The 20858-nt window shown below is 37.7% G+C and overlaps 1 protein-coding gene across 19 annotated transcripts in view; it reads right to left on the reverse strand.

The window, feature by feature from the left end:
* The window catches only part of c2cd5 (C2 calcium dependent domain containing 5), a 126362-nt gene that overhangs the window by 69495 nt on the left and 36009 nt on the right, over window positions 1-20858 (reverse strand). For 7 of the 19 annotated variants that reach the window (XR_006315044.2, XM_043713411.2, XM_043713409.2 and 4 more), the window contains exons 8-12: window positions 18405-18556; window positions 15005-15208; window positions 12027-12112; window positions 7868-7976; window positions 671-736 (exon numbers count right to left, since the gene is read on the reverse strand). Coding sequence is in view for 18 of the 19 variants with exons in the window: in XM_043713411.2 (XP_043569346.2) it covers window positions 671-736; window positions 7868-7976; window positions 12027-12112; window positions 15005-15208; window positions 18405-18556 (617 nt within the window). In the remaining variant the exon portion in view is untranslated. Of the gene's footprint in view, window positions 1-670; window positions 737-7867; window positions 7977-12026; window positions 12113-15004; window positions 15209-18404; window positions 18557-19229; window positions 19355-20858 lie in introns of all 19 variants that reach the window. The other 12 variants (XM_043713423.2, XM_043713417.2, XM_043713422.2 and 9 more) reach the window with 7 other exon arrangements.

The raw sequence follows: 20858 nt of genomic DNA on the forward strand, positions 1-20858 counted from the left end.
AGGAAAGATGAACCGGACAAATAAGTGACTATACTCCAAAAGTAAAATTCTTTAAACACAAGCAACAAACCTGAAATAACAAAGTACATTTAAAATTTCACCTAATGGTACGATTAATCCTGAACCATTGACACAAGATTCTATTCTGCTAGTTAATCTCATATCTTTCAGTGCATTAGCTGAATTGAAGGTGGGATAGTACATTAAATTGACTAATATTTCAGTACTTTAAAAACTACCTCTTAGTGAAGTCATGCATCTCAGATTTATTAAATATGTTAAATCAGATTATGCTTTGACATGCAGGTTAAAACGTGTGTGCAGTACTGTACAAAATGAAGTACAGTAACTACACCCTTTAAAACTATGCAACATATAGTGTGCAAGTGGTTATTGTTAGACAACAGCTAAACTTTTGCTGTTTAAAGGAATTAAATAAACTTTGCATTTTAAATAAAGTATTTATTTCCTAAGACTGATTTTGATCTACCAACCAAAGAACATTTGATTTAATTAGCATTAGTTTCATAAATAGTCAGTGCTTTCAAGTGTTGTAAAATTATTTACTTTGGCTGATTATAAAATTATAAAATAAAGCCATGGAAGGTTACTTCACTGAGCTGCCATAATTTCGGTCAGTATGTGTAACGTTGAAGAAGTTATAAAATACCTGCATTGAAACTATTCCAGTCTAGCAGTTTGTAAGATCTTGTGTTACCCATAATTCCGACAAAGGCTGAGTTCAAAACAGCAAGTTAGTAGATCAGTTATAGGAGCAGATCGAAGTAAGCAATACAGAGAGCACAACAAGGACAACACTACTCCACAGGAACTGGAAAGACACAGACAATAGAGTTAATAGAAGTTCATTCATCCAGACAGGCCAGAGAGTAAGGACCATGCTACTTCAATCTAGTACCAGCTTTTAGCCATTATACCTTAAAATAGAAAAGGCTGAAAACTAGTTGCAAATATTGTTAGCTGTTCATTGGGAGTGTACATCAACACACATTTTCATTAATTTTCAATAGAAATGTCTTTTCCAAAACAGTTACCCTACTAATTTGTCAACCAAACACAAAATTAGTAATATAACTTTCATCAAAGACAGGGACACTCAGAAGGTAAAACTCTTAGATATTATTTGGAGATTAAAAATAGATTTAAATAAATAAACTGATAAATAGGAAGGATAGAAGACTGTACAAAGAGTAGTCAATATTACCATCTCTATGGAATTATAATATTGTAGACTGGTTCAAGATGATTTTATTAAATATTTTAAACTAAAAATATTGAACTTCATTTTTCTCCCAATAAAAGCATTATTGCACTAAAAAGATAAGCATTGCTCAAAAACCCCATTCCATATAAAAAGGTATTGATAGAACAGTATAGAAATGTGAAAAGAAATTATGTGAAAAGTCACATAATATGCCATGACCTGTGCACTTCAGCATGCAAATATACCCAATTAGCCACTACTAAAATACACAATTAAAGTAGTTAAAACTTAACATGGAAGAGGAAATCACCTCTTAACACACAAGAAACACATCAATATAGATAGATCACCAACCAAAATCAGCTGAGTTTGCACGTGTAACTATATGTGGGGTGAGGTTGTGGTGTTGTGGCAATGTCATTGGACGAGTAATCTAAAAGGCTCAGACTAATGAACTGCGATCAAGAATTCAAATGTCACCACAGCAGCTATGAAATTTACATTCATCAAAGACAGGGACACTCAGAAGGTAAAACTCTTAGAAATTATTTGGAGATTAAAAATAGATTTAAATAAATAAACTGATAAATGGGAAGGATATAAGACTGTACAAAGACTAGTCAATATGATCATCTCTACAGAATTATGATATTGTAGATTGGTTCAAGATGATTTCATTAAATACTTTAATATATAGATCGTGTTCTAGATGAAATGATCACAGACTGCTGCAAAACCTCAGCTGGCTCATGAAAGAAATCTATCATTTTTAACTGGTCTGGCCTACATGTGATTCCAGATCCACAGTAATGTGAACTGGCCTAGCAAACCAGTTGGCAGATGGGCAACAAATGCTGGCATTGGTAACAACATTCTACAAAAGAATAAAAGAAAATATACAGGTTTCATTAACCTGAACGTGGAATTTTAACACTGTCCCAGCCTAAAAATACAAGATTGACAGTCCATATTGCATTGATTGTTATTCACAGTGAAATCAACAATACGTTGTTTTTGAATAGACAAGATGAGCAATTCATCCCCCTTCATGAGGCTAGGATTTCAAAATAAAAATCAATAAACTAGTTGAATAAATCAACTTAAAATAAAAAAGTTAATACTAGGCATTAGCTCTTTCCTGTGATTATTCACTATTTTTTATGTATCTGAAGTACAGACTTTTTAATTTGCATAATATCAAATCCTCTTACAAAGTTTACACCAAACTCTGTTTCAGAGAAATTGAATCAAACATTCAACAACAAAAAAAAAGGAATCACTTATAAATCTGGTTGAAATTTATTTAGTTTTAATTTTATGGGTATAGATGCATATTGGTTACATTAATGGTCAAGTAATCCAGAGACTTCAACTAATGATCTAGGGAATACATGTCCCACCAGTTTGTGAATGTGAATTCATTTTATAAAGTGAACTGGAAATGGAAGACTGTGTTGCCAGATGGTTTCAAAAATCTGACAGATTCACCAATATATTCTGGGAACAAACATTGCTGTCCTTATCTGGGGCAATCTATAGTGACCACAGCTGTACATCATCATGGCTGACTCAGAACTGCCCTCTGAAGCTGTATCAGACCACTACAAATAAAACCCCCATATCAGCAGCATTGTGGGAACTCCTTCCCAACATAGACTCCCAATGATATGATAAAAATTTTCACCAACACCTTTTCAAAAGCAACTTGTAATGGGCAATGAATGCCAGTCTTGTTGATAGCCAAATCACAAGAATTAATTTTAAAAATTGCCACACAGATGTCCGAGATACATAGCTTTGAAGTTTAACCATATCCACGCTCAAAGAAAAAGTAGAAGGAACCAAGTTTTGAATTTTTGCTCTTTAATGAGAAGAGCACTGTTTGCAACATGATGTTATTATTCTAATATTTGATACTTGGGCAAATGCATTAGTTTCAAATTTCTTAATTTTGAACGAAACCTGAAAAGATGAAAGAAATACTGTCAAATATTCAGTTTCAAACTCGATCAGCAGCTGGAGACATTGCACATCCACAAGGCTGAGATGTACGTGGATAGCCTGTTTAAACAGGCAGGGTGAGCAGGAATCCCCTGGGATCCCATTCACAAATTGGTTTTCCGTACTGGAAGCTGAGAAGAGTGCTGGTCCCTCAAGGGAGTACAGTCAGAGCCAGAGTCTGGCACCACAAGCACCCTGACTGTACAGGAAGGGAGGAGGAAGAAGGCAGGCACAGTTGTGACAAGGGATTCATTAGCTCGGGGAACAGACAGGAGTGTCTGCTGCTGCAGATGTGACTCCAGATGGTGTGTTGCCTCCCTGTTGCTGCTGAGCAGCTGCAGGGCATCCTGAAGGGAGAGGATAAGATAGAGGTCATAGTCCACATTAGTTACGTAAAGTCACCATACTCTTAGAAGACCAGAAAAGGAGAGTCCTTCATGGTAACCTCATCCAATGTGGGAATTGAACTCATGCTGTTGGAGTCATTCTGCATCACAAACCAGCCATCCAACCAACTGAGCTAACTAGTTCCACATTGATATAAACAATAAAGGTAGAACAAAACACGAGTTCAGGGAGCTAGGTAAATGACTAAGAAGCAAGCTTTTGAATGTTGCAATCTCAGGATTATTTCCAATACCACATGCTCGTGTGGCAGAAAAGGCAGAATAAAGCAAATGAACGTGTGGCTCAGAAGTTGGAGCAGGAGGGGGGGTTTTACATTTCTGGACCATTTCTGTGGAAGACCAGACTTCCAGACACCAGACAGTCTGCACCTGAACCAGAATGAGAAGATTTGCTCGTGCCACTCTGAGAAGTTTAAACTAGTTAAGCAGAGGCAGGGTACTGACTGCATTAATTCAATAGTGACCCAGCATAACAGGGGGAAAAAAAAAAGGAACTGAGACAGATTCAAGTTTAGCCACATTGCACCTCAAGGAAGCAAGACAAGGATGGACGACTTCTACTTTTATGCCAAGGGGATTACAAGTAAGATAGCTGAATTAAGATATAGACTTATACATGGAACTACAATTGCCACCACAGAGACATGGTTGAGGGAGAGACAAAACTGGCAACTTAACATCCTGGGTTATAGGATCTTTAGGCAGATGGGGAGGGTGCTAAAGTGGAGGTGGTGTTGCAGTCTTAGGGAGTCAAGTACTGCAGTAAGGAGGGAATATACCATGGAAAGGTTGTCAAATGAGGTTTTGTGGATAGAATTCAGAAATTCAAAGGGGACACTCACAATTTTATGAGCATATTATAGACCCTTAAACAGTCAGCAGGCAATTGAGAAGCAGGTATGTAGTCCATTCAGGGAGGCATGTAAAATTCATAAGATAATTATATTTGGGGATTTCAGCCACTCCAATATTAATTTGGATAATCATTGTTTAAAGATGGCAAATTCCTTAAAAAGCTCTCCTGTAAACATTTCATGTCAACATGTACATGGTCCTACAGGGAATGATGCAGGGCTGGACCTAGTTCAGGTGTGAGGGGATGAGGCTGGACAGTTGTTCAAGGTGACATTAGGGGAATATCTTAAAGATAGCGACCACAACATCGAAAGTTTTAGGTTTGTAATGGAAAATGAGAAGGATGGTTTTGGGCTGGGGAAATGCAGATTTTATGAAAATAAGGCTGGATCTGGCCAAAATAGACTTGAAACAGCTACTTCAGGGTACATCTTCAACAGCACAGTCAAGCTTTCAAAAAGGTACTGGATGAAGTATATGCTAAACATGTTCTCTTTAGGGTGAGACAAGGAGCAACAAGGCCAGAGAACTGTGCATGTCTAGGAATATTCAAGACTGGATTAAAAAAAAGGAAAAGACAGATGTCTAACAAGTACAAACAGAGCAAAACAACAGGGGTTCTAGAGAAGTATAGAAAATGCAGGGGGAATCTCAAAAAATCTATTAGGAGAGCAAAGAGGGGCCATGAAAAAGTGCTGGGGGAAAGAGCAGAGTCTATTAGGGACCAAAGGAGGCAATCAGTGTGTGAAGGGACATTGGTAGTGATAAATGAGTAATCTATCTTTACGCTGGGGAGAAGAATGCAAGTACGGAATTTTAGAAGGTAAATGTAGTGATTGTAACAAGGTCAGCCAAAAATCCTCAGAATATGAGTTACCTGATTGGACCAGGTTAATAGCCCCAATCAGGGAGCCCTGTGCTGACAGATATAAACAGGAGTGTCTAACATTCTATTCATTCAGAGCTGGCTCTGAAGGAGCTGGATCAGTGTCAAGAACTCTCCATGTGTAAATAACGGGTGACTTTGGGATGGGATACCTACCTCTGTGGAGTTATTTCAATAGATTCCAAAGTTATTGAGAAGCAGGGAGGTACTGGAGGATTTTGGCACACTTTAAAGTGAACAAATCCCCAAGGCCAGGTGAGTTGCATTTCAGGCTGCTGTGTGCTTTTGTGTTGGTGGTAGCAGGGGAATTACAGGGGATCTGACCCACATTTTTAAATTGTTCTGGTTACAAGGGAAATGCAGGACTGAGGACAGTTCATGTGGCTCCACGTTACAAGAAGGTTGGCAGAGGTACACCAGGGATCTGTACGCCAGTGAGTCTAACATCATTGGTAAAGAAACTACCAGAGAAAGTAGAAAAGGAAAAAAAAAGTGAGTCTCCATTTAGTGGGACAAAATTTTATCATGAATAGCCAGCATGGCTTTGTCAGCGGGAGGTCACTCCTAACAGGTTTTACAGACATTTTGGGGAAATGACCAAGTGGTTAGATGGAAATATGGGCAATTGCTGTGGTTTATATTGATACCAGCAAGTCCTCTGACCAAGTCCCAGATGGGAAACTTGATGAAGAAGGTAAAAGCTCAAAAAGATCCAGGGTAATGTGGCAAGTTGAATCCAAAATTAGCTTAGTGACAGGAGAAAGAAGGTAGTGGCAGAAGGCTGTTTGTGTGACTGAAGCCTGGTGGGCAGTGGGCATACCAAAGGATTAGTGCTTATTACTTGTGATAGTCATAAATAACAGATTAGTATATGTGGTGGGGGAGGGGGAGGGGCTATGATGTAAGTAAGTTTGCAGATGACAAAAAAATGGCTACATGATTGACAGTGAGGAGGTGGGTGTTAGATTACAGGAGAATATAAAACAGATTTGTCAGAGACTCATTAGGTTTAATCCTGGTAAATGTGAAGTGATGCACTTGTAAAAAAAAATTAACAAGACAAGACAGTACTCAATGACTGGCAGGACACCAGGAAGTTCAGAGGAACATAGGGATCTGAAGGGGTTTGCCCTAAGATTTGTGAAGATGGCAGACCAGGTTAATAGGGCAGTTAAGGTAGCATACAGAACACTTGTTTTCATCAGTCACGGTACAGATTATAAGATCAGGGAGGTAGTGTCGGAGCTGTGCAGAACTGTAGTTGGTCCACAGCTGAAACAATGTGTTTGGTTCTGGTCATCACACTATAGGAAGGATGAGAGTGCACTGGAGGGACTGCAAATGAGATTCACCAGGTTGTTGCTGGAGATGGAGCATTTCAGCAATGGCGAGAGGCTGAACAAGCTCTGGGTTTTTCTTTGGAGCAGAGAAGGTTGGTGGGGGGGGGGAACCTGAAAGAGGTGCATGGACAGGGTGGTTAGAAAGCACGATTCCCCTTGGTCGAAGGGTCAATACCGAGGGGACAGAAGTTTCTAAATGAAAGGCAGGGAGTTTAAAGGGGATTTGAGGAAAGATTTTTCACCCAGAGGATGGAGGTGTGGGATCTGGAATGCACTGTCTGGGTGGGTGGTTGAGGTAGGAAACATCACTACTTTTAAGAAAAGTACCTGCATGAGCACTTAAAGCATCGTAACATCAAGGGTATAAACTGAGTGTGGGAAAATGGAATACTGTAGGTAATAGTATATTTTTAGCTGTACAGACTCAATGGGCTGAAAGACCTCTTCTGTACTGTATAATTCTATGATGCACTGTCACTTAAAAACACACTGAGCTCAGGTGTAAGCAAACACTGATGACCCCATCAAAATATAGCCAAGCATTTGAAGAGAGACATATTTTCAATATCTAGTAAAAATATAATCCATTATTTTTTAAGAGGTGTTGAAACAATAACTTATGTTTTAAAACACAGTCTCAGAGAATTCCAGTAAACTGATCAAAGAATTTCATGGCAAGGTCAGCCATTCCTCCGAACTCATGAAAAGTCAAAAACGTGAAATGTTAATTCACTCTCTCTCTCTCTCTCTCGGCCACACACATACGCCCACACCCCCACCACTCCCCCCAATCCCAGCTGAAAATTTCCAATTTTTTCACTTTTTATTTCAAACGTCCAGTATCTGTAGTATTTTAATTTTGTATCACGATAAAGAATCCTGGGTATTGGTTATCAGCGCCACTGTTAATAAAAACATCTTAAAAAGAAAATCCCCCATGCAAAAATAGTCAGCTTGTTCAAAGATTCTGCGTGAATTTTGCCAATATAAAACTGCTCACTTTGCCTTCAATCTTCATTTACATCCTCTCATTTCCTGTGAACAATCTGCATAGGAAGCAACATTTTAAATGTTCAACCCATAAAACTGAAACAAGTTGCAATTCTTTTTCTTCCCGGCAACAGACAGACACACACGTGACAAACACACTTACCCGGATTATGGATTCGGTCCAGTAACTTCACAGATCTCGCACTCACTACACCACCAACATGAACAAGAAACCCAGGTGGGAATGTTGTAAGGGTGAAGAAGGGAAATTCCTTTGCAGAGAAAAAGAAGTGAAATGATAAATTTACTTGCAAAATGACATGAGAGGAAAGTCATCACACTTTCACCGAAAATCCAGTGCTCAAAACCAAGACAAAGGAGCTACAAACCCTAACGTAATGCTGGGATTTATTTCTCAGTGCAAAGTTAAAAAGTATCAAATTTTTGTTGGACCTATATAGGACCCTGTTCAGGGTCAGAATAGACGTGCTCTGTAGGAGTTTGCTTTCCATCCTCTACAAAGGACTTAGAAACAGTGGAGAAAACGCAAAAACAATTTAGGAGAATGCGACAAAAAAAAAAGGAGAGGCCAAAGTTATTATGCAAGACTGAACTGTTTCCTTCGAAAAGAGAAAGACTTCAAGGCTTTTAAAATCACAGTAGATGTAAACAAAAGGTCTCCAGTTGTGAGAAAATCCAAAATTTACGGACATAAATATGAGACAGTCACTAATACTTCCAACAGAGAAGTACATAAGGAAAAATGGCTTCATTCAGATAATGGTCACCTGGAACTTGCTCTCATATAAAGTGGTTGAGGCAATAGCCTTAATCTCAAAAGGAAATTAGACCAGTACATGAAGTAAAACAAAATGGAAATATATATTGAAAGCTAAAATGCATTAGATAAAACAAGAGTCATTCATGTAGAGTCCCTTCCATAGAAGTATTACTATCAATATAGACTAGTTAGGTTGAATGGCTGTTACATTGAAAATAGGAGCAGGAGTAGATTGTTTGGCCCTTCAAGCCTACTCTGCCATTCAACATGATCATGGCTAATCCTCTACCTCAATGCCATAATCCCACTTTCTTCCTATACCCTCTAATATCTTTAAAATCTAGAAATCTCTCACTTTTTTGAATATATTCAGTGACTTGGTCTTCTATGGTATAGACTTCCACAGCTTCGCTACCATTTGGGTGAAGGAATTACTGGCAGTCAAGCTAAGTAATATTTTGTAAATTCCTCTTTGGAAATAGAACCAGTCTGCCTGAAGATTGGGATACAGACAAATTCTGACCTCACACCTTTAATGCATTGTCTGAGCTGAGATGTCACCTTTTGGATAAAACCTTAAATTATCTTGAGAAGGTGACTTGAAAGAAGTTCTAGGATTTACATATTAATGAACTAAAACCTGCTTTCTAAAAGATGAAAGACTTAACAATCTAGGTTTGTTCAATATATTGCTGTATGACACTGTAATCTTTTGCTATAAATTCATTGTCTTATGATTTTATAATCCACAACCACCTGGTGAAGGAGCAGCGTTCCAAAAGCGAGTGCTTCCAAATAAACCTGTTGGGATTGTTAATTGGTGTCATGTGATCTTTAACTTTATCCACCCCAGTCCAACTCTGGCTCCTCCACATCCTAAATAATTTATTTCTTATCCCGAACCTGCATACCCTTTTAAATGGCCAAGTGGTATTATCGCTGGACTGTTAACCCAGAGACCAAGGTAATGTTCTGGGGACCCAGGTTCTAATCCCGCCACAGCAGGTGGTGGAATTTTAATTCAATATAAATCTGTCTTATAAGTCTAATGATGACCATGAATCCTTTGTTAATTGTCAGAAACAACTATCCAATTCACAAACATCCTTTAGGGGAAGAAACTGCCATCCTTACCTGGTCTCCAGACCCACAGCAATGTGGCTGACTCTTAACCACCCTCTGGGCATTTAGGGATGTGCAATAAATGCTACCTAGTCAGTGACCCTTCATCCCGTGAATGGATAAAGGAAAAGAAGGGGAGCAGGAATATTACATTTACAAACAGATCAGCAAAAGCCTCAAAAGTCTGTATTTTTAAAGAGAGAGGTCTATGTTTGAAGAGTTAATTACATGTTCGTTTTTGATGAGAAACAGCACTCCCAGTATGTCAGGTTTCCTTGATTGCAAATACCACTTTGAAAAAATGTGCAAAGACATTCAAATTGCAAAACAAAACAATTGATAGCTCATAGCTGAGCTTGTTCCAAGCTTATAGATCATTATCAAGTTCAACAGTTTAGGACAAAGTTAACTGTCACTTAGGCAAATACGTTTTAATTAAGGAAAGCCAGCACTGATTGGTTAAATCAAAACTAGTGGTACTGGAAAAAGCACAGCATAGAGTCAGAGATGTACAGCATGGAAACAGACTCTTTGGTCCAACCCGTCCATGCCGACCAGATGTCCCAACCCAATCTAGTCCTACCTGCTAGTACCAGGCCCATATCCCTCCAAACCCTTTCTATTCATATACCCATCCAGATGCCTTTTAAATGTTGCAATTGTACCAGCCTCCACCACTTCCTCTGGCAGCTCATTGCATACACGTACCAGCCTCTGCGAGAAAAAGTTGCCCCTTATATCTTTCCCCTCTCACTCTAAACCTATTCCCTCTAGTTCTGGACTCACCGACCTCAGGGAAGAGACTTTGCCTATTTACTCTATCCATGCCCCTCATGATTTTGTATTTGGGCAAAAGCCCTTCATCAGGATTGGTTAAGGTCGGACCATGTTTAATTAGTTTGCTTGAATTTTCTTGATAAGTTAACAGTGTGTTGATGAGTGTACATGGACTTCCAAACAGCATTTGATAAAGTGCCACACAAAAGCAAAATTGAGAGTAAAGTTATAGTTCATGGGAAAAAAATGGACTGCAACATGGATAGTAAATTGGCCAAAAGACAAGATACAAGGTATAGCAGTGACTAGTTGATGTTTGGAGTACCATTCACAAGGGTTTTCTGTTAGGAACCATGCTCTTCCTGAAATGTATCTTTTTACAGAATACAGGGCACAATTCCAAAGTTTGGAGGTGATTAAACTACTCTACGATTAAAACAAAGATGGCTAGTTAACTTTCTAAAGTGACTCCACCAGCCGAATGGTGCACTGAACTACATCAAAAGGCTCCACAGCCACAGAAACAGGCCACTGCAATAAACTGGTCCAAGCCACAGTGTTTGTGCTTCAAAATACCTTTGCCACCTGGCTTCATCGTACCCCATCAGCATATTACCATTTCTGTCTCCCTCATTTTTTACTCCACTTTCTCTTGATTACACTTGTGTTACTCAGGAATTCGACATTCTCACTGCACTTTAGAAACTACAGAAATTTACAGGAGCGGATTTGGTCCATTGTGTTTGCAATGGCCAACAAAGAACTATCTAGCTGAATCCCACTTCTGGATTTTAGTCCATAGCCTCGCAATTTACAACAAGTGTACATCTAAGCACTTTACAAATACAATGAGCCTTTCACTATAACCCCTCCAGGTAATGAATTCCAGATGCCAACCACACTTTTGGTGTAAGTATTGCCACTTAAATCCCTTTGCAATCTCCTCCTCCTTACTCACTGTCTCAATATCCCTGCAGAGTTGATCTTCCCAATTTACTCTGTCTAGACTTTTGTAATTTGATGTACTTGAATCAATCTTCCTTCAATCTCCTCTGCCTAAGAAAAACTGATTCTATAGAGGTGTCTTTTGGATTTCTCCTTGACGATTTTATATTCATGGCCTTTAGGTTTACTTGATCAAAGGCTTTCATAACTTTAAAAGACGTGTATTCAGTTAGTCCTAATAGATTACATTGAATAAACATCATTGTTAACATTCATACTTTAGAGTGTTGTGGAGTAGCCAATAAGCATCCAATTTTATTTCCCATAGTCCCAAGTTCTGTGGTCATCTATCTTATAGTTATGGCTCCTTGTCATGGCCTGACCTGCAAGTGGAACTGTCTTCTCTATATTTACTACATCAATCATATCCACAATCTTAAAGACCATCTTCAGGTTGCCACTCAGTCATCTTTTTTCTAACATTCTCCAGTTTGAGGAATCCATACCTATCAGTATTTTATATTTCAATTAAATTCTACAACTTAGGCATAGTATCTCCCAAAATTCAATAAGACAAATAAACAATAAAATCAAATCTTGTCAGAAAAGTGCATAAATTACAATGTAATTCAGAAACAATATCTGTGGAGCAACCAAGCATAATGAGTCCACAGTAAAAGCCTTTCTAAATGCTTACCCTATGTTCAAAAGCAGACTGAGTTTGCTGTCGATAGAGTGTTTTCAGCGGAACTCCATCTTTACCACCGCTCCCACTTCCCATACCTAAGAGATCATCAGGCAGGTGCATTATAAGCTTATTATAATAACAATCAGGTATCAAAATGAATCAGCACAGAAATACTTTTAAATATTCAACAAAAGAAGAAGTGATTATCAAGAAAATTGACCAGATATCTATTTTGCTTCAAAGGATAAGGGACTTCCACCCAAAACATCAACACATGTATCAGACTTGTCTATTCATTAGGGGGCCCTGTTAGCTGGATGTCTATCCTGCAATGCAGCGTGAGTGGGGTCAATTCCCACACTGGCTGTTACCAGGAAGGACTGTCCTTCTCAACCTCTGAACTCGCTGAGGTGTGGTGACCCTCAGGCTAAACCACCAGCATTTATCTCTCCATAATGAAGGAGCTGTCCAATAGTCTGGTAAGATTTAGTGAGCTTTGCTTTTTGATTTTTTTAATTTCAGCTTACTAATCATTGGAGAGGAATTTTTCTTTCATCTGACTACTCCTTCATTCACCAATTTTATTACCTCTACGTACTGTTCTCTGAAATGTTAAAACATGTACTTCAAGTACATACCTATTACACTGAAACCCTGCTGGCCCAAAACTATGAAATCCAGACAAACTGTTACCTAAAATTATTTCCATTTGATCCCACAACTTTCAGATTAGGTACTTGTGACACTGCAACAGATCACTGGAAAATATGTTCAGACTGTGAGAAAAACCATTCATGTTGCTGTGCTCTGATTGTGAGTGGTGACTTCAAACTTTTTTGCATTTCTGCTCCTATGTATCTGTAGCATAGGATCAGTAACCTGGTAATAGCAGGTAGGTCAAAAGTCAGCTAGAGCGACTGATTATGCTGTGTGCATATGCGTGAAGAAGCGATCTGTTTGTAGTGGGGGTGAGGCCAGTGAAGATAATGGGGGGAGGGGGAAAGAGAGTGACAGCGAGCGAGGGTGAGACTCGTAACTGCACAAGTGGAGGGGTTTGCACACTTGGGAAGTCAATACAAGCTTGCAGGGGGTGCAGGAGAGAGTTGAGATGCAAGAGGAACTAATTACTGTGTGTATATGTTAAAATGGGATCAGACTGAAAAATAGTTTAAGAAACATTGGTGTAGAGGATATCCATTGGGTAGGAAACGGAGATAACAATTAAGCAACTTCAAATATATACTATGAATGCATCGGAATTTACAAGCCTAGTTTTGGCATCTTTTGTAACTCAGGTGTCTATTTACATCTATTTGTTAATATTAATAAATATATTTTAATATATTTATTACAGATATATATATATATATATATATATATATATGACATATTTATATCTGGTTTACACACCAGCAGTTAGATATTTGAATTGTATGGATAATGAAACAAATTCTGAACATCAGAAACTTCTTCATTCCAAACATTTTAAATTGAAAATTTACAGTGCACTTAAGCAGCTCTACCTTTACAATGTTAGCTTGTGGCTGTTTTATAAGGATTTACATTCAATATGCAAGTGAAGTTGAGAGGAATATTAACACAAGATGTTATTGAGAAACTTCAAATGGCTCATGTTCTAACAACAAACTTACAATGCAACCTATTAACTACACACTGTTTCTACGTGAACCGTGACCGATCTGTAAAAAGATTTGCATCTACTGGGTTTTCCTGAACTTAAGATATTAATAAATGGGACTGCTTATACAACTTTACACACATATCTACATCCTCCCCTTTGCCAGTGTTTCAGTATCACTGGCAGGGAGGAGCAATTACACTGTGCTAAGTTCATATGGGCAGTTTCTATTATAACCATAAAGATGGGAACTTAAATATACAAGTACGGACATTATGCAACTCTTCAAAATGAGAATTTGAGATTCCTTTTTAATTATCTCCCCAATCCCAATTTACCTGAAACTCAACTTGGTCCTAACTCTGAAATTTAATGGGAAATCTCATATTTTTAAAAATATGTTTGCTTTCGACTTTTACAGCTAGATAATTTTTTCCTACTGAAATCATTTTCTTTAATAATCACTTTCTTGTAATTTTTAAACACTTTTATACAAGATTACTTTTCAAATTGTAATGACAGGAAAATCATGAAAAAGCCTTATATAAAAGTTGGTGTTAAAAGTTTTAGCTGTGCCTTTGATAAGGAAACAGTGCAGACTTACCAACCCTTCTGTATAGGCCTTTGGTTCACATAAGCTAATTTTCTTTAGGAGTAAACAATACATAGCAAAAATGCACACAATTTTGTAAATTTCTTTTTACAAGAGAAAAATGAGCTCATGCGAGGTTGTACTGAAGAAAGGACAATACAGAATTAAACACACTACTTAAAAATTATGTAACAAAACATAGTTTTAAGCAAATCAGCCTTAATTTGATCAGCAGGTAAGCGTATAATGAAATTAACGATATTAACAAATGAATAAAGTAAGCATTGGACTGCAAACAGCAACCAGAACATTCAACAAGACAAATATTTAATGAACTATGCAATGAATGAATGAAGTGATTCCCAATAACTAATAGCCATGGTTCAGTCTATTCCTAATTCAATTCCCCCATTTCATCTCCATTGTCAATTTTTATGATAGAAAATATTTCTCTAGGACAAATTTGTAGGCAACTTCTGAACTTTTGGGATACTAGCAACTGTTTAAGTGCAGAGCAAAAAGAAAATTTTAAATTTGCCATTTACAGAAATGTACATTAGTTTGATTTGTTTTTCTTAAATATGTTTTTACTTGCCAATTAATATCAAAACAATTTCAATTTTAGCATGCTTTCTTCCCCAATTCAGGTGCATTTTTCTGATCGTTTGCTTTCATATAAAGTAAACAAAAACACTTTAGGCACTGAGCAAACAGGACTTCTGAAAAGTAGTTTATCTTGATATTAATCAATCCTACCAGAGGCAGTTAGAAGCAACTCTTCATTGAAAGACACAGTTTTCCTCAGACAGACTGGACTCACATAGCCAGAATGAGGAGGAGTAAGGCTGTGCAGAGCCTCCGAGCGAAGGAGATGTGCACTTTTATGAAGTGGGGAACCGGAAAAGAGAGGAGGGGAACTGGGAAAGAGGAAAATCCTAGGCCCCTCAGGGGAAGGTGCTGCTGGAGAAAGGTTGCAGAAAAAAAAATGAAAAAGAAGTTGGAGGTTCAGAAGATCACGCACAGAAGATGAAGAAAACACTGCATGGAAAGTCATACAAAAGCAAAACAAATTAAATATACATTTGTCAAAATGAACACGTATACACAAACTACAGAAAGAACCAATGAAAACCTTCAGAGGCTGATTCAATCAATTTAAAAAACAAACACCTTTTTGCATATTGACATAAAATGATACACTTATAAAAGGGCATTATACATTTTCAGTATGATTGAAAAGGTTTAATCCTTTGGGATCTTGAGTTAATTTTTTGGAACTTAGGTCTTTTGAAGAAAACATTTGCAAAAAAAAGGCTTCCTTACATTTCAGACAAAATATTTTAAGTAAACCAAAACAATTTGGAACCAGTCAATTAAATCCTTAGACATCTGACCCTGGCACAGATGATATTGTCCCCAGTGGGTGCATAAAATGAAGAATCTTACTTGAGTACATCTTTCTTAGTTTTGCTATACCTACAAAGCCTTCCCAAAAGTGCTTAAGAAATAATTCCTCAACCCAGATGCAACACACCTTCTGAAAGCAGAATAATTGTATTATCAAATGAATAATGCATTTAAAATCAAAAACCCATGTTCAGTTATACTGTCTATAGCACTGGACAAGCTTTTCTTTTTGAAGATGCTTCCATAAACAAGTTTGCAACTTAGCTAAAAGGATGTGAATATTAAATTCACAAACTACCACAGCTTAGAGACATTCCACATAGACACTTAAATCAAAGCAAACTATTTTAAACTTCAGCACAATAACAAGAAAAAGGTACAGAGCAAATTTGGCTCATCCCATTCCCTGGCTTCCTTTAAAAAGTGTCTTTTATAAATGGTGGAAAAATGGCTATTCCTAAAAACTGTCCGTATTTTGCAGTTAAAGTAACAGCAAAACTGTCAGCATTTACCCCCCATTACAAGTGCCAGAGATTCCTGGATTTTCTACAGTGTGTATGTTAAACTTCCAACAAATGGAAATCTTTAGAGTGCACCAACTTGTACGATTTGCAGCTTAGCTTTGGTTGAAAGCTTGAAAAGGTCAGCTTGTTGAATTGGATGTAACTGGGCGTATAACAGTTTTTCAAGTTTAGAATTGTTACTGAACAACCTTTCTACACCTACAAAAACCTAATTTTATATTTGTGGAATGCCAAAAGTCTCTTAGTTAAAAAAAAGATATTTTATTCAAGCTAAAAACTAACTCATGGTTCTTCAAGTGAGGAGAGGTGAGAAAATCAGCCTATTGTACGCTCATTGATGTAGTAGATATTAACAATGCAGCATTCTTTAAAAAAAATTGTTCATCTGTGGCCTTGACATGCACATTCTGAGTCCAGTTCGCAAAGTCTAAAAAATTACATCACAGGGTGTGGGGATCACTGACCAGGCAGCACTTGATACCCATCCCAAACTCCCTTGAGAAGGTGATAGTGAATTGCTGCAGTCTGTGGTGTTGGAACATCCACTGTTAGGAAAGGAGCTTCTGGATTTTGACTAGCAGCTGGAAAACATTTGCACTCAACTAATGCTAAATGTCAGGTAAGTAACATGAGAATTTAGAAAGAGTAAGATGATCACAAAAGGTGGAGGGGTAGAACTACATACATGTGGAAACCAATGCTATATTTATAGGGAGCCAAGATTAGATCCCTCGGGGATAAAGAGCTAACAACATAGTATCAGGAGCAGAGGCGCCATTGCAGTGACTATGGCTGGACATTTGTTACTACCTGATAGGAGATAAATGTTTCGGGCCTGGGGAAAGGCATAGGAGGAGGTAAATAGACAAGTGCTACACAGCAAAATGCTAGGTAAGGGTAACTGGAGGTTTGATTAATGAAATAATGGACAGGTCTTCCCCAAGAAGGGGATCAATTCCTCCAGAAAAACAAAAGGGCTCAGAAATATTAAAATGTGCTCAGCGATGGGAGTCTTGAAGACAATAATGGTGATCTAATATATATTAAAAGCCGATCAGGGAATAACCGGTAAGTGTGAAACAAGTAGGAGACTGGTTTGTTCCTGTGCTTTACTGTTCTCGGTTTATGTTTGGTACAGGCTTCCAGAACTTGAATTTTCACATTAGACCTACATTCTCAGGCTTCTGTATTCCTGCTTCATTTTCTAGCCTTTATAAGTTGGACCAGTCTTAGGTGGTGGCCTATTTCTTTTCAAGTGTTCTTCTGTTAGCCTTTAACAATGACCTGCTTTTCACCGGAGTAGGGTACAGTTCACAAAATTGGGTGGTCATATTTTTTGGCAGATTGTATTTAATTCCTTGTTCCTTCTCAAAATGCTTTTGATTTTCAGTATATTAACCAAAACATTTGTCTGACATTGCCCTTTATAGCAAAGTCTTGCCAACCATTTTCTTTTAATTCTTCTGTTTCTGACCCCAGGAGTGTAACAAAGCAGTCTAGAGGGAGACTTTTATACAAAAAAATGTGGATAAAACTACTGCCCAAGTTTCTCTAGTAAGACGAAGAATAAAAATTAGCATCTTCAAAAGCTAAGAAAAATCCAACTGTTTCAGTTTTTGCTTTTGTCCTTAAGAAAATTATAATAATCTAACATGTCGTTTACAGTCAAATTTGTATTTTAGTAGATTCATGATGTCTGTACCTGCATCCATGAGCTTACCTAAGTGCAATAATTCTAGCACTCCATCAGTCAAAACAATCCTGGGTATCTTTTGAACTGCCACCTGAACACTGTTGACCATTTTTACTCTTTAAAGCACATATATCTGGATAGAACAGAATGGACACACAACGAGGATCTATAATTCAAATATTTAGGTATCTGTAAGCCAAATTACTGTCAACTCAAGGTGAAAATTAAGGGGGCTGAAAAGTGATTTAAATCTAAACAGAGCATCCAATTCCATCATTATTTTCTCAAAGACCGACATTAGCTCAGCTTGTGTATCTTAAAAGTGTCCAGCTATAATAAATAAATTTCCACAGCATCTGAATTCATTCATTGTGATTCAAAGACTTAACGAAAATAGTTCCTCGTCCAATTCAGTTTGCTGCGCTCTAGTTCAACGAGAGGAATAAGGTTTAGACAAACAGAATGAGGTGCTTCAAGTGCAAAGAAACATAAATTTACAACAAAAAAAAGAAGCGGGGTGGAGGTGCCTTACCAGTTTTAGGTGTCAAACTCAAATCTGTGTCAGAAGAGGAGGACTGTCGACTGTAGGACTTGGAAGGTGAAAAGGAATAGGTTTGATTTTTCAGTGGGGTGGAGGGTCCAGATGAATGAGTAACAGGGTTGGGATCTTCACTGAAGGGAACCCTGCCAGAAGAAGCGGGAAACACATTCAGTAACCCTGTGCTAAGGATCTAAGCAATGACGGAATGATCCAAATACAGGGGAGACAGCAGTTGCTTCTTTGTGCAAGCGGAGGACGACGCCAAAAGGCAAAGAACCGCCGTCCATACACTGGGGAAACATATGGCTACCCAGGTTTGTACATTACACACAAGAAACAGGTTAGAAATTCTGGAGCACAAATCAAACCATGTACTAGGAACCTGAGCGAGATGATTGTGTAAATAAAGCAGCATGAAATATGACTTTAAAAATACACAACGCATTTTAACTAGATAACAAAAGAAAGCTCGAGAATGTGGAACTGAAACTCATGTTTCCTTATTCCGGAACACCAAAACAGTGCATCACAGCTAAAAATGAAAACAAAAAAAGATTTGTTAAGTAAAGCTTCTGCAGGTTTTACTCAAGGTATTGAAAACCAGAACTTCCTCTGGTACTTTATCTTTAGCAATGCTATATTAAAATCTACTTAAAATTTGATCAATTCTTAGTTCCAGAAGCTGGACACCAGTTAAACTAAGAAGGGGTTGAGGATTTAGGATACCTTCCTACACTACCTGCCTGACATTACTCACTGAACCTTTCTGCCTGTGGCCCGGCTATCCCCATCTCCTCAGCCTGTGCAGTCTCATACCAGTGTAGATGAGTGTAGGAACAGATACAGAGAAGTTCTGAGTTAGTCTCGAGCCCGTAGCAGTGTGAATTGGGCTGTTGTGAGTCGAACGGCATCCGTGGCTTGGCTGATGCACCAAAGGAGACCTGACAGAGAGAAGCAGGAGCCAGGAGAAAAAATACACACGGTAGAACTGTCAATGTTTTAAAAAAAAACAAATGTGAGGGAGTCAAGGTATAAAGCAAGCATCTTCACTTTTTGGTATAATATACAAGTAGGATTACCAGAAACCATGAAGTACTCAATAGGAAATATCTGCAGACACAACCAACATGCATGTATTAGAGCCGTTTAAAGGTGACATGAGAAGCTGGGGAGGTAGACAGTAAAACTCAAGGTTAACATACATTTAGATGAGTTTTAAGACGACAAATTGATTTTTAGTTTATTACACTCAAAAGCTTGAAGATTTCAAATGCTTAAAAGTATTTTACACCATAGAATTTTCCAGCTTTCTCAAATTAGCCATGCAAATATTAGGATTGTATGAAAATAAAGACACTGCCACAGTAAAAACAATTCAGAGTTTTAGAGGGATGGGATTTTAAGAACTGTATTCCATGGGAGCAAATTAACAAAGTTTATTCCCTTTTCTGATGACATTTTGTTAACATGCCTCTCCTCAAGTCTTTCACTTGATGAAACAACAATGTGGGCAAGTAACTTATCTGTTTCCTTGGCCAATATTGCTGAGATAGCTGTTATGGCATATGCCAGAAAAAGCGTCACTGGCACATCCTCTCATTCAAAGTTACCAAATACCAATTAAAATACCTCCACTTTGTTGGCAGCATTCAAAAAGGTGAATTGATCTATAATTGCAAAAGACTTTATTCAGAATAAATCAAAATAAAAGGGTGCTATTTCATCTTTTAAAATTAAGAACTTATAAAATGAGACACACACTGAAAATACTTGGAAAATAACTTGCTCTTTCCAATTTATTTTTAATAATTTTTTTTTACCAGTTTGAACACTTTCACATTAATTTATATAACTGACATTCAGTGAATACTGATGAAAGCAGGGCTGCTCTGTACCTTAACTCCACATTCCTACTTTTGCCCAAGATCCTTAAACAACTGTGGATACCTATAAATCCTAAAAAACTACAAATTTCAGATTTAAAATTTACAACTGATCTAGTATCAATTGTCATTTACCAAAGGGAATTCCAAGGCCCGGTTCTAATTTTTAAACTATATGTAACATAGTTCTAGACTTCCCAGTCATCAGGAAAAGTATTTCTGTTGAAACTGTCCGTGCCCCCTAATGTCTTGAGTGAAACCCTGGGGTCTAGATATCATTTTGGTAAAATTACCGCATACTCTCTCCAATTGTTTAATTAATTTGCATTTTAGTTTTCCCTTTGGCTTATCAGATGATTATTTACGCAAACTTTATCACTGGATGTTACTATCCCATTCACTATTCAACTAGTCAAGCATGGAAATGTAATATTTCAATGAATATTTGTATACAGCAATGGATACTGTACCAGCTACAGTCTGCTGCTATTTATTATCTTCAACCAAGCTACATCCATTGGGATATTCCAAGGTCAGGGTAGCTGCATGACAGATGCAGACC

Source organism: Chiloscyllium plagiosum, unplaced genomic scaffold, assembly GCF_037043375.1.
Source record: "Chiloscyllium plagiosum isolate Xiang-an unplaced genomic scaffold, Cpla_swu_hap1 HiC_scaffold_23, whole genome shotgun sequence".
Classification (NCBI taxonomy): Eukaryota; Metazoa; Chordata; class Chondrichthyes; order Orectolobiformes; family Hemiscylliidae; genus Chiloscyllium; species Chiloscyllium plagiosum.